Genomic DNA, 14,257 nt, shown 5'->3' on the forward strand with positions numbered 1-14,257 from the left:
TATCTTTCTCGAGAATCCTGATTACGGCAGACCGCGCGGCATCACGTGATTTGCACGGTACATAATTGCCTTTCCATTACAATTCAATTTATATTTCTGATTAGCCCCTCTAGAATTTGATATTTTACTGATAGGTACTATCTCGAGGGATGTTTTTCTTTCGTCGACATCAGCGCGGGGCAGCACCGAAGGTGCTGCCAAAGCCCGCGCTGATGGCCGGAGGCACTCGCATTTTGGGTGGCGGAATGTGATCAAGAATAAAAACAAGTTTTTAGTGTTTTTTTTAATAAAGAGTTTAGTTTGGTAAATGTTTGTTTTTGTTGAATTTTTGTGTTTGGAGAAATGTAGAGGTAAAACACGGAAGTACAACAAAGCGATGCACTAGCTGAACGGGCGGCGAGACTCTGCAATCACGTTATCTACTAGACGCTCGACTTTGACCTCTGTCTGAGGATGGGGAGGGGTTTGCGATAAGACAATTCCTGTTTTATATTGACGAAATATTGTTCTACGCTAATCTAGTAATCAGTAGAAACGAAATGTGAAATAACGATTCATGTCTGGGTGTGGTCGGTATAATCCCAAAGTACCAAAAAATCAGTATAAGTTGGTTGTAACAAAAGTTATAATTAAGTAATATCGTTTGTCAATATCAACATTAAAAACTGGCTTCGCTTATCGTACTCTACCTCTGTAGATTTCTAATTTATTATTTACACTAATTTGAAACGGTATTTTCTTCTTTATTACTTTTTAGGAAACTTTTTTTTTATTTAGTTGAATGAGTATTTTGGTTTCAAATAAGTATATTATTCTCTTTGCACCGAAAGATAAAAAAATATACTCAGAGTATATAACTGATGTTGACTGCTGGAGAAATCAATCAAAATTTCGACGTTATTAACATATTCTGCTTGTCTTCCTGAAAAACCATGTATGGTTTTAGGGGATTCAAATCACAAATAACTATATTTTTTAATAATTAAAATGTAAATGTCAATTTGTGGTTATAATTGTGTAGTGAACTTCATGTTACTTCATGTTATTTTCAATGTTATCTGCTTCCAATAGCTTATCTGAGTGTTTTTGGCCAAAACAACTTAGTACAACATCAAAAACCTTCCCGTGCAGTAGCCGTTACTGTCCCATGGTGTCCATTACGCGACTGTGTGACATTAACTCTAATACCACCAATTAGTTTAGAAAGCTATTATGTGTTCGGTTGTGGATTACGTGAGCAGCTAAAATATTAGAAAAATGATATGTTCCTTTTTAATTGGTTAACAGTTTTTTTTTTTTTTTTTGTAGAGTTAGGGCATGACTTTATTGTGTATTTGTTTTGTTTTTTTTTAATTTGAAAAAGGCTATTTTTATGTGATCGAAAGTTAGCACATGGTATTTAAGTAGATGGTACATACTTAACAAATTAGAAACTTATGGTTACGTTGCTTACGGTATTTATTACACTTATGTTTGTTTTTTACACTATTCATTCATTTGTTGAAAGTTTGGCTCAGTTAGTTTTGACACTTTATTTTTCTCTCTGTCCCAGAGAATTCAATCAAAAATATTTTCAACTGTGAAAGTAGCTCTTAGAAACTCAGTTAAGGTGTTGGGGTTAATGTTGAAAATTTTTTAAATGTAAAAGTGGGTTGTATAATCCATATTAAAAAATTATCTAGGCTGAACATTTTGGTACAAATACAGGTGAATTAACTTTTACTGTATTTTTAAGGTGTGCCAAAACATTTAAAATAGTATCATGGCTACTTTATTATTCTTACTACATGGTATTGGAAGGTACCAAATATTTGGTACTTTGGGATTATACCGACCACACTAGTATGAAGAACACAAAAATAGAAATTTATAGAAACAAACATGATAGAACGAAAAAACAACTCTTCAATTACAAAATTACAAACTTACAAGCATTTCCAGGTATTGTGATCGTTATTGTTGTCGCTGTTATCTTATCTTTCTCGAGAATCCTGATTACGGCAGACCGCGCGGCATCACGTGATTTGCACGGTACATAATTGCCTTTCCATTACAATTCAATTTATATTTCTGATTAGCCCCTCTAGAATTTGATATTTTACTGATAGGTACTATCTCGAGGGATGTTTTTCTTTCGTCGACATCAGCGCGGGGCAGCACCGAAGGTGCTGCCAAAGCCCGCGCTGATGGCCGGAGGCACTCGCATTTTGGGTGGCGGAATGTGATCAAGAATAAAAACAAGTTTTTTAGTGTTTTTTTTAATAAAGAGTTTAGTTTGGTAAATGTTTGTTTTTGTTGAATTTTTGTGTTTGGAGAAATGTAGAGGTAAAACACGGAAGTACAACAAAGCGATGCACTAGCTGAACGGGCGGCGAGACTCTGCAATCACGTTATCTACTAGACGCTCGACTTTGACCTCTGTCTGAGGATGGGGAGGGGTTTGCGATAAGACAATTCCTGTTTTATATTGACGAAATATTGTTCTAACGCTAATCTAGTAATCAGTAGAAACGAAATGTGAAATAACGATTCATGTCTGGGTGTGGTCGGTATAATCCCAAAGTACCAAATATTTTTCCAAACTTGGTACGGGGTATTATTTTTGGAATGTATGGTACAAGCACTTTTTATTATTTTTCCAAGTTAAAAAAATTCTCTTTAATTTCATAATACATTCACACATTTTTCTTTTTATTTCTGGATTTACTTAATTCATTTTAAAGTATGTGCTATTTGGTAGTTATAGTATTTCAAGTTAAAAATGTAATGTAAGTAACAGGGTGCACCATAGACGTAAACTCAGTAGAAACACCATTTAACATCAATTAACACTTCCTAAATGTTTGAAAATGATATGTTGATGAAATTAATGAGGTCAGTTTATACCCACTCGGCCAAAATTAGTTACCTTGTATATGTGTATATTCATAATATTTTGTTTCTTCTTGATGATGTAGAACATTTATCAAGCCTAATAAAATAGTCTGGTACAATTATTATATTTCTTTTCCTAACTAAAAAAATGTGTGAAGGTGAAGATGATTAAATATTTGTTTTAGTGTTAATTAACAAGTATTTTCATTTAGAATAAGTACTGCTATAAGGCATGCTCTGCAAACGAGTTTGCCAATATTGTCCGTTCTGTTCTAATGTGATTAAATCCTCTGTTGCAGGGGAGATTTTATTCTTTGTTATCAGTAATATGGATAATGAAGAAATAAAGAAACCAAAAAGCCATGAAACAAAGAGTGCAGTTTTATTAAATTCAGTAAGTATTCTATCTAAATGGCCATGCTAGGTGAACCATTCTTAGTAATGAACAAAGTGTTAAATAAAATAAGAAATATTTTATGTTACTATAAATTTTTATTTGTCTAAAAAATACCTTAAAAAATTAAAGCTAAACATTTTTAACATTCTCAGATAAATAGCAGAATGTTAACAATTTTTGTTTTGTTTGAAATATTTTCTGTGTGTTTCACAGATTTTGTTGTTATTATATTAAATTGTACAAATAAAAACAGTTATTTTCAATTGTATGTTTTAATAGTTTTTAATTATTTGAGTTAGTAGTTATTTAGTCGTTAAGTTTATATTATGATGAGGCATTTGTTTTGTATTACAATTTGTAATAGTGTAAAATGTTATGTGCTGATAAATGACTTATGATTTATCAATCTGATTTTCAGTATTGAGAGTAACATTGTGACTGAGAATCATCATCAGTCACATCATGTATCTTTGCCAAGTCCAGTATGTGATACATAATAAATAATAAAAACCTGTTGATCAATAAATTGGGTATTAAACTGAACCATAGATAATCAATCTTATTGTCAGATTGATCTTTTGTGATATGTGACATCATTTTTTACTTCAATTTATTTTATGGTAATTTAAAAACCCATTACATATTTTACCAACCACATAAGTCAGTTTCTTAACATTCGGCTTCTTCACTTAACCCTAGAACTGGCAACCAACATTACAATGTTGATCTGACACACATGTGTTTTGACACTTTGTTTAGTACATAAAACATCATTACCACCACTGTTTATACATTATTTCAAACAGAAAGAATTGCTGCTTTCAATGATGAAATTTGTTTTTCTGTTTTGGAAACAGCGATGTCATAAAACTTGCCAGAAAGATAAACTTCATCTATCCATTTTGAGAATTAGTGATATATCATGAGTACGGTTTATAGCTTGTTGTAGCTTTGTTACTATTTAATTTTTTTGTATATCTTTGAAATATTTAGTGTAAACATTATATTATTTGTTAATTCTTGAAAATAAATGTACCCATTGTAACAAATTTAGGTACATCCCACCACTTTAAAATGTAATAAAATTAGAAATTGGTTATTACTTAATTTATTGTTTTGTAGTGCATATAATTGATATTTACTTAATTTTAAAAATATTTCGTTAGTTTATACTATAAATTCATTCTTTTAACACAATATGAATTGGATTTAATGGTCTTGTCCACATTTTGGTATATTTTGGAAACATTTAATGTAAGAATTATATTTTTGTTTATTTAAAAAAATAATCATAACCATACCAACAAATTAAGCCTTTCATGTAGGCCTACTATTTGTGATTTTTACAATTTATATACACAAGTCTTTCCATTAGAGCCAAATCCTTATGTACAAACACTTCAGATTTCAAACTTCACGAAAGCAAACTTACTAAAGCTCTTACTAACAGGAGATACTCTAAAAAACTTTTGAACTGGCAGCTCAGACAACCTAAAAAGTTTACAAATATTCCAAATTACTTCCAAAATTATCTTAAATTTATAACAACATTTTATCCTAGTTTGCACAAATTCATTAGAGTTATGAAAATGGGTATGAACTTTTAATAAACCTGCCCTTAACTGAGAAATTATTGTCCAGGCCACCTAGAATAGTATTTAAGAGACCTCAAAATTTGAAGAATATGCTTGTAAGGCCAAAAATTCATATTGGACAAAATTTTCAAAATTTATTTTTTGGCTATGATCCATGTAATAAAATATGTTGTGGTATTTGCAAAATTATGGATAAGACCGATTAATTCCAAAGTAGCATCACTATGAAAACTGATCCAATAGGTGGTGTATTGGACTGTACCTCCAACAATTCAATTTACCAGCTAACCTGTAGGTTTTGTTCCAAGGACTACATTGGGCAAACCTCAAATTCTTTGTGGTTAAGAATGACCGAGTACCATTTTTCAATTAATCACAAAGACGAAAAAAAGCCAGTAGCCTTATATACTATTCATTGTGACGAAAGCTTTGAGGATTGCTATAAACCCAAAGCTATAAGCAAAATTAAACCTTGTGAAAATAGCTCACAAAATTATTTGAATCTAAGGAATTATGAATTAGCACACCAACTTATATTGAAATCGAAACAACCATATGTGGACTTAACATTTGCTAAATTATTGTTTTCCACTTGAATCCTTAGATTCTGATCTACAAATTTACCTAAATGCAAAATTATATTATGTTATGTAATTTTTTAGAATCAACAACTAATCAAAACTTGTGTGAATGTCAAAATAGTTATTTACATTTAGAAAGTTTGTTATCAAGTGTTTCTTCTTTTGTTTGTTTATATTCAATGTACCTTTATACAGTGTACTTGAGAAAGTTGCAATTACAATGAAATATTGTACAGGAAATAATTGTAGTTTTTTTAAACTGCTCTAAGTCATTAAGTCTAAGTTATTTATATATAAATAAATACATTTACACACGTGCCTCCCCCCCCCCCCACACACACACATATCATTTTCGTTAAGAGAAAGAGAACATTACAAATTTTCTGAATTAGATAAAATGAAGAATAAATTGGCTCTCTCAGATTTTATTATATACAGTATAATATTATCACACTTTTCCAGGGGCAATCCCATCACTTAAAAAGAAATTAGTGGTCTTTTTTATGCTTTATACATTATGTTTTTATACCATGATTATTTCCACATTTTCCTACAAAATTATGTATTCCACGTATAGGTTTATATACAAAAGGTATAATATTTTGCAAAATGTTTAAAGTACGGTTACAAAACACACAAAAAAATGGCCTGCCATTTAAGAAAAAAATGACTGTTAGTCCAAGATTTTATAGGATTTATGAAAATATAAATTATCTATGAAGTACATTACATGATAAATGACTGTTAGTTAGGTTGTCATTCTCAATACTGTCATATTGATTGTGTAGGATATGGTTAAAGGTTGGGTGAACATGTTTGTAATAATGCACACAAAATACTGTCTCTGCATGTTTTAGCCTTACATTATATATCTTTGGGATCCATATATAAATTTTTCCTTGAGGCAGTTATAAGTAATTAACATTGGATTCCAATCTTCTAGTCTAGGTTATAGATAATACAGAAGATTTTCCATAAATGTGCAAAATAGTTGTCATATTTATTTCTACCTACTCCATGCAAGCCTATTGTTATAAACTTTTCCCATTTTGATTAATATTTTTTTATAATAAACCTTAATTTAACATTGTATTGATTGGAAATTCTCTAGAGCTAACAAATAATTTTCAACATTTGTTACAATTTCATGACTTGTATTGTGTTTAGGTTTTTAGCGTTTACAGTTTTTATATTACAACTTATTATAATTACAACTATTATAATAATTATCACACTTAATTTTATTTCAGAGAATTTTCAAATTGGTCGAGACCATTGAGAAAAAGATTAAAGCAGGCCATGCTGACAAAGATGTAAGTATATTATACTTGGTCATCAATGCTAAATTGTAACTTACTATTAATTTAACAGTCAAGTGGAATGTAATTAATTGCCCAGTGTCTTAAGAAAATAAAAGGAACTACAGTTTATCAAACTAGTTAAATAGTGTGATGACTGTACTAACCAAGCTAACATTTAATGTTTAAATGTATATAAATTCCATACACTATATATATATATATATATATATATATATATATATATATATATATATTCTTAAAACATAAGATTAGAAAAATACAATTTGTTTCTTACCTATTATACAATTTTAATTATCGTTTCATAATATACTTTGTTTGTTTCTTTTAAGTTTTTTGCCATTATGGTTTTTGTTCAGTTTGGTATCAAAATTTTAATCAGCCACTATTATGAAACTAGTTAAACTATTTCATATTCTTAGCTATAATAAGTTAAATCTTAATGAAGATAAATAAGTATAAAAAGTAATAACTCTGGGGAACACAACTTGTTTATACATAAAAGCAGACATAATTTTTTCCTTATAGGTAAATGTATGAAAACCCAAGCACTTAAGGTAACATTTGCATAGAAACGTTTTAAATTATTTTGATATAAGAGTTAGTTACCTTCTGAAGTTCAGTGTAATCTGATGGATTTAGCATGTGTGTAAGAAATAATACGTTTATTTCCTGTTTTTGTTATACAGATTGTACATTAGGACTTTTCATAATAAACAATATTAATAAAATTATTGTCTAATAGAGATAATGTTACAATTAGAAATACACTAATCATCCATCCATACATCATCTACCTCATTCTTCTACCGTTTCCATTATTAGGGATTTTTTGTTTTAAAATATTTGTATAAGTAGTAAAATGCGTGACCTGCAAGGTACTGTTTTAACTTTAACTGTATAATATTATATGTATATAGAATAAGAAATAAAAATGAAGTAGACCTAAATAAAAAGCAGTTGTCCACCTTGTTAAATCATTAGTTCTTTAACCTGTATATGTTATTGACTTACTTTAGCTAGAAGAGATGAAGCAATTACGTGAGCAGTGCGGCAGTGAAGATCCTCTTGTCAGTGTGACTGCGTGTCATGGCCTGGTGTATCTAGTTAAGTCCTCTATGTGTCCTTTGGTTAACACGGTCTCGGCTCTCGTAGCTTCACTCTTCTCTGTTAAGTAAGTACCATCACACTACAAATAGTCTACCTGTAAAATTGAATTAGTTGTCCAGTTTTGGGCAATTCAAGAACCTCAACAATTAGTCTACGATTGTAATCCTTTGTTTGATTGTTTTTTAGAGCTCTATAACTGTCCTGTTTTCTTTACATGATTACAGAGGTTAAATGAAAATCAAATTGAAACATGATATGGTTAGAAATAGAGTATGATTCAACACTGTGATTGTTCCTAATGGCAAGGTAACTAAATTATTACTGTAAATAGATTCGATCAGTATTAAAACTAAATTGTTCGTTCATATTAAATATGAATTATCTTATATTCTTATAATAATATTATTTTTTATGAAATATTAATAAAAGGTGCTCAAGTATATGTCATACGATTTGAGACCTGAAGAAGAGGGTAGATACCAGTTCTTGTGGCACATAACAATGGGAAATTATCTTATTTTATAAAAATTGTACACTTGGGCTCATGATGAAAAAGGATTCCGTGAATATGCTTATGATCTGCAGGGTAAACAAATTTGAGTATCACTACTGTAAAGATTACTGTTGTAGCTGTAAATACAGGGTGCGGCAGCATAACTTCCTTTTTTAAAATGCGCGCCATTCAGTTAGTTGATGTCATAGCGGAGCGCTAGTGGTCTCATTCAAAAGGGGGTACTGTAAAGTTTGTCCCGACACGGTTCAGTCGCCATCATGCATTGGAATAGCGAGGAGCGTGCCTTTGCCGTTGAGGCCTACTTTTCAAGCGGATGTTTGGTTATTGCATCACAGCGTGCCCGTTAGATCACCTGAGAACATTGAAGCAGTGACAGCGTCAATGTTGCGATCACCATGGCATTCTGCGCGCAAACACGCATCTGCCCGTGGACTATCCGATCGTTCTGTGAGAAGAATTCTTCGTGATGATCTTCATTTTCATCCCTATAAGATGGCAATAGTGCAGGAACTTTCAGAACGTGACTTCAATTCTCGGATGAACGCGTGTGAGCTTCTTCTTGATGTCGTTCCCGAGGGTGCTATTGTTTTTTTTAAGCGATGAAGCCCATTTTCATTTGTGTGGGTTGGTTAACAAACAAAACATGCGCTTCTGGGCTGACACCAACCCTCGAGAATTGCATCAAAGGCCTTTGCATTCACCGAAAGTCACAGTGTGGTGTGCAATTTCCTCAGCTGGAATTATTGGTCCCTGGTTTTTTGAGGAAAATGAGGTTACAGTGACAGTGACTTCGGACCGGTATGTAAACATGCTACAGAATTTTGTTTTCCTACGGCTAGAAGATTTGGATTTGGAGGACACTTGGTTCCAACAAGACGGTGCAACAGCACACACTTCGAGAGCATCGATGGCTGTTTTGAGGGAAAACTTGTCCAGAGCGCCTTATCTCAATTAGAGGCGATTTGGAATGGCCGGCACGCTCTCCCGATCTGTCACCTTGTGATTTTTTTCTATGGTGATTTTTGAAATCCCGTGTTTATGTGAACCGTCCAAGAACCCTACAAGATTTGAAGACCAACATCCCAGAAGAAATTGCCAACATAACACCTGCTACGCTAACAACAGTCATGACAAACGCCAGAAATCGGCTTACGCAATGTATGAAGAATGGGGGACGTCACCTAACAGATTTGATCTTCAAAACAATGTAAATAAAAACTTTAGACATGTACCTACATTATAAAAAATAAATAAATATTTTCTGATGCATACAATAGTTTTTATTGAGTTTTGAAAAAAGGAAGTTATGCTGCCGCACCCTGTATCATAGTTGATTTTACTAGAACAAAAATCTTTTTAAAATATACAAAATATTTCTAACTGAATTCTTATGCCCAATGTTGAATAAAAGAATACAATTGTACAATACTCTTTCCTAAACGATCTTTAGCAAATTGTACTAAAACAAATTATAAATATTGCCCCACTAAATTTATATGTAATAAAGTTAGAAGACACATTAAATACAGGTGTTTTCATGACTATTCATTTAAATTAAAATACAAAAAATGTATTTATAGGTATCATAACCCCTGCTTACAAATAGATCAATGCTTGAAATACAACCATGTAAAAAATTGCAAAATTTAAATTAATGTCTTTTTCTTGCTAGTAGGATCAAAACTTTGTTTGAGCTTGTTACTTGGAATTGCGGAGATTGAGGAAATCACAATTCCTCTGTTGTTTGATTGATTGCGTGTGTGCATGCATTATAAAAACTTAAAATCTTTCTCTGTCTTCTTGTTTTAGTAGAAGTTTTGTAACACTATAAACTATAGAGTATCGACTGTCATTAAAAAAAATACATTTAACTAACATGTCTAGAGTTCAGTTTTGATGCACATTGTTCCAGGTGAACTTTGTTCACATTTAAATCAAACTTAATGTAAGTTTCTACCTCGTAAATCTTTGCAATACTCGACTTTCACTGTTAAATAAACTAAAATTTATGATTTTGTAACTTAAAAATGGAAAATGTCAGATATCATCGTACCATTTAAAATCATGCATTACAATAAATTATAACATTTAAGCAAAGAGTACTTTTATTAAGTGTGCTGTTTTGTTGAACTCAAAGCAATCATGGGTTCAGAACAGTAGTTGTGTTAAAACAAATAAACACATCTCTGGGGCTGAACCACTTCCTTACTGGGATGAGTTGATATATCTCTAGGGAGACAGACTGAAAACTAGAATAGACTGTGGTGCAGAGTCCCATTTTGCGCTCTTGCCCCAGTCGATAATTTTCGGGAGAGGTTGTGTTGTGCACTTGTGTATGTATTAGGAGTCCGTGTTTCTGTAACACCGTTCCTGGTTTCTAGAGAATCCTTTTGTTTGACTAGTAGCGGGCTTGGACTCTGTCCTCTACTTTGTACTGTCTTGCTATAGTTTCTCTTATTGATGATTTTTGGATACTTGATTGTTGTAATGCATCAAGCTTGATTCTGATCTTTCTGTTTAGGAATAGTTCTAAAGGTGTCTCTCCGCTGGCCAAAGGCATAGCTCTTTATCTGAAGAGTATTTCCCTAACCTTTTGTTTCATTGTTGAGGGTCTTCAATCATTGCTGCCAATCTATGTTTCAGGGTTTGGACATTCCTTTCAGCTAGTCCGTTGGATGCTGGATGACCTGGTGCTATGAACTTTTGGACTCCTTCTTTGCAGAACTGCTGGAAAGTTTTCGTTGGTAAAGATTACAGCCTTGTCTGACACCATCACATCTGGGTATCCGTTGCGAGCGAATTTCTGGAGCATTTCCATGGTCGATGATGAAATTGGAGCTGAAGAGCATGCTTCCATTTCCGCTCATTTGGATTTTGCATTCATAATGACGAGAAAGTTGTGGTTCTGGATTGGCCCGGTGTAGTCAATGTGAATCCACTGCCAGTTATTTTCTTATTCCTCCCAAGGGTGTAGAGGTGCTTTCAGTGATCTGTTTCTTGTTGAGGCACATGCAGCGCATTCTTGCACAATTCTTTCGATGTCCTTGTTGGTTGATTTCCAGTATACATACTGGCGAGCAAGTTGTTTCATTTTTGTTGATCCGATGTGTGTGTGTGATGAAGTTCTTTAAGGTCCAAATTTTGAAGGCTTGCTGGTACAATGACTTGTGATCCTCTGAAGATGATGTTGTTATAAATGGTAAACTTGGAGTCTTCTTTGCTGTCTTTCAGTAATTCTTGAAGTAACATGGATAGATTTCAATCTAGCTTTGTTTCTTTCCGGAGGGTTTCATGTGTTAAGTTGATTGTGGTAATGACTTCTACTGTTGATTTGAAAATTTGATTTACTGCAATGTTTATTAAGTTTTTAGCATCAGGTGGTGCATTCGATTGGTGCTCTTGATAAGCAATCAACATTTGAGTGTTTGCAGCCTTTCTTATAGATTACTTTATAGTTAAAACCTGATATGCATACCATTGGAGTTAAGCTGAAGTTGTTTGGGGTATGTTAGAGTTTTGATGAAAAATTCTTACAAGCTACTTTACTTTATTTTGTTATTAACTTGAAGAGTCTAGCAAACAAGTACTTATAAAAATGTCCTATTGAGAATACAATGGCCAAGCCATCTCTGTCCAACTAGAAGTAATGTTGTAGACTCTTGGAGCAATTTACTTGTGTGTAATAGCAATACCAACAACTAGTGTGTAACTTGTCATTAGAAACATTTACCGAAGATGAAATGAATCTTTTAAACAAAGGTTTAAATTTTAACCTAACAAGTAGAAAATGACAGTGAAAATGTAATTGTTGATATAGAAAGTAATATTCAATATTTAGATGAGAGTACAAAGACTGCCATAAGATCCGACATATACTCTACCTTTTCCAAGAAATCTAAAAGAAAAACGTTCCTCACATTTACATAACACAAAATACAATAGAACAATAAAAATGTCTTAAACAGAAGAATGTATTTTATTTGAAGGCTGACAAAAGTAATACTATTGTCATTATGAACAAAGAAAGAATATCATAAAAGAGTTAAACAAATTTTAGACACTGGACAATATAATATGCTTCAAAAAAAATCCAATCCAAAAGTACACTAAATCAGTATCAGAAACCTTAAAAAACTGTAAAAATTTAATTAACAACCAATTATATAGAAAACTCATAGTTCCTAATCCTACCATTCCAAAATTACACTGTCTCCCAAAAATACACAAACCTGGGAATTGGAATGCGACACCAATAGTGTCATGTATTAAATTCCCCAACATATTTTCTGTCTCAATGGTTGTCGAAAAATCTTCAAACTTTAGAAAGTTTTCCTTCATTTTCCATCAAGAACAGATACGATTTTATAGAATCAATTAAAGACATTGTTCTATATGAAGATGAATATCTCGTTTCTTTTGATGTAACATCGCTTTATCCTAATGTTCCAATTAAGGGTACAATTAAAATAATTACAGATTGGTTAACTTCTCAAAAATTTACAAAAGGAAATAATTGATGAATATTCCCGTATGATAAATTTATGTATGAATCAGAGCACATTCCAATATAGAGAATCTTACTATACCCAAATTGATGGAACAGCTATGGGAAATCCTCTCTCATGTTTTTTATTGCCAATATTTTTTATGAGCTATTTTGAAACTACAGCCAAATCTAAAATGACATATTTCCCAAGAAAATGGATACGATACGTCGATGATATTTTTGCAATATTTAATAAAAATGAAAACATACAAGATTTTATCACAAACTCTAAATTCGTTTTTTTACCCTACTATTAAATTTACATATGAAATTGAACAAAAACAATAGTATCCCATTTTTAGACGTATTAGTTATTAGAAATGAAAATGAAACATTTGAATTTGAATATCTACAGGAAACCAACTCATACAGATAGGTTCATCATCAATGAATCTATCTTACCATCCATCTGCACAAAAAAGAGCAACATTTAATTCAATGATTTATAGACTGTTAAATACACCACTTTCAACAGAAAACTACAAGAAAGAACTAAATTACATCAAATCTATAGCTATGTTCAATGGTTACACTACACAACTCATTGACAATATACTTAAAAAAAGCTTTAAAAGAAGAAGTAGAAAAGATAAGACAACATTAAGACCACCTCAAGACACAAAAACATGAATTTATTTGCACAACATACAGCACTTTTCAAACCAATATATGCAAAACTTTTAAAAAGCATACAAATAAAAACTGTCACTCAAAGAACAAGCAACAAATTATCCCAAATTTTAGGAAACCCTAAGGACAAAATTTCTAAATGATAGTAAATCGGGAATTTATTGAAATTGGATGCGATGACTGTGACAAAATTTTATATTGGACAAACAAAAAGAACAATAAAAACACGATTTAAAGAACATTTATTTATCACACACAAAATATGGAAGAGTTGACAAATCTGCTGTAGCCAAGCACTGCATTGAATCAGGACCAGAACATCAATTACAAAATCTAAAATTAATAAAAGAAATAACAAAACCAATGAACTTGAATGCTTGGGAAACACTATACATAAACAGAAATAAAAAAAAAACTCATATGAACAATGAAGAGAGGGCCCCTATTGAAAATTCCAATCTTCTTTCTTCGCAATTTATTCAAAAATTAAACTCTAGTCAAACCTAATTTTTCATACTGGCTGAAATATTTTCCAAAATTTTTTGTATTTACATTTTTACACCATAAATGTTATTTAATATTAATTGTAAACAAACAATGTTGTAAATATTTATTTGTGGAGTTGCCTGAAGATGAAACCTTTGGTTTCGAAAGGCCTCGTCCAAAAAATAAACAATTTGGAAAAAGTAGT

At 31.7% G+C, this 14,257-nt stretch overlaps 1 protein-coding gene across 2 annotated transcripts in view; it reads left to right on the plus strand.

Moving 5' to 3' along the window:
• Positions 1–14,257, plus strand: part of LOC124354898 — a 76,559-nt gene that overhangs the window by 1,167 nt on the left and 61,135 nt on the right. For both annotated transcript variants that reach the window (XR_006921723.1, XM_046805694.1), the window contains exons 2-4: positions 3,174–3,268; positions 6,698–6,760; positions 7,786–7,940. Coding sequence is in view for 1 of the 2 variants with exons in the window: in XM_046805694.1 (XP_046661650.1) it covers positions 3,203–3,268; positions 6,698–6,760; positions 7,786–7,940 (284 nt within the window). In the remaining variant the exon portion in view is untranslated. The remainder of the gene's footprint in view (positions 1–3,173; positions 3,269–6,697; positions 6,761–7,785; positions 7,941–14,257) is intronic.

The sequence above is a fragment of the Homalodisca vitripennis genome, chromosome 2 (assembly GCF_021130785.1).
Source record: "Homalodisca vitripennis isolate AUS2020 chromosome 2, UT_GWSS_2.1, whole genome shotgun sequence".
Classification (NCBI taxonomy): domain Eukaryota; kingdom Metazoa; phylum Arthropoda; class Insecta; order Hemiptera; family Cicadellidae; genus Homalodisca; species Homalodisca vitripennis.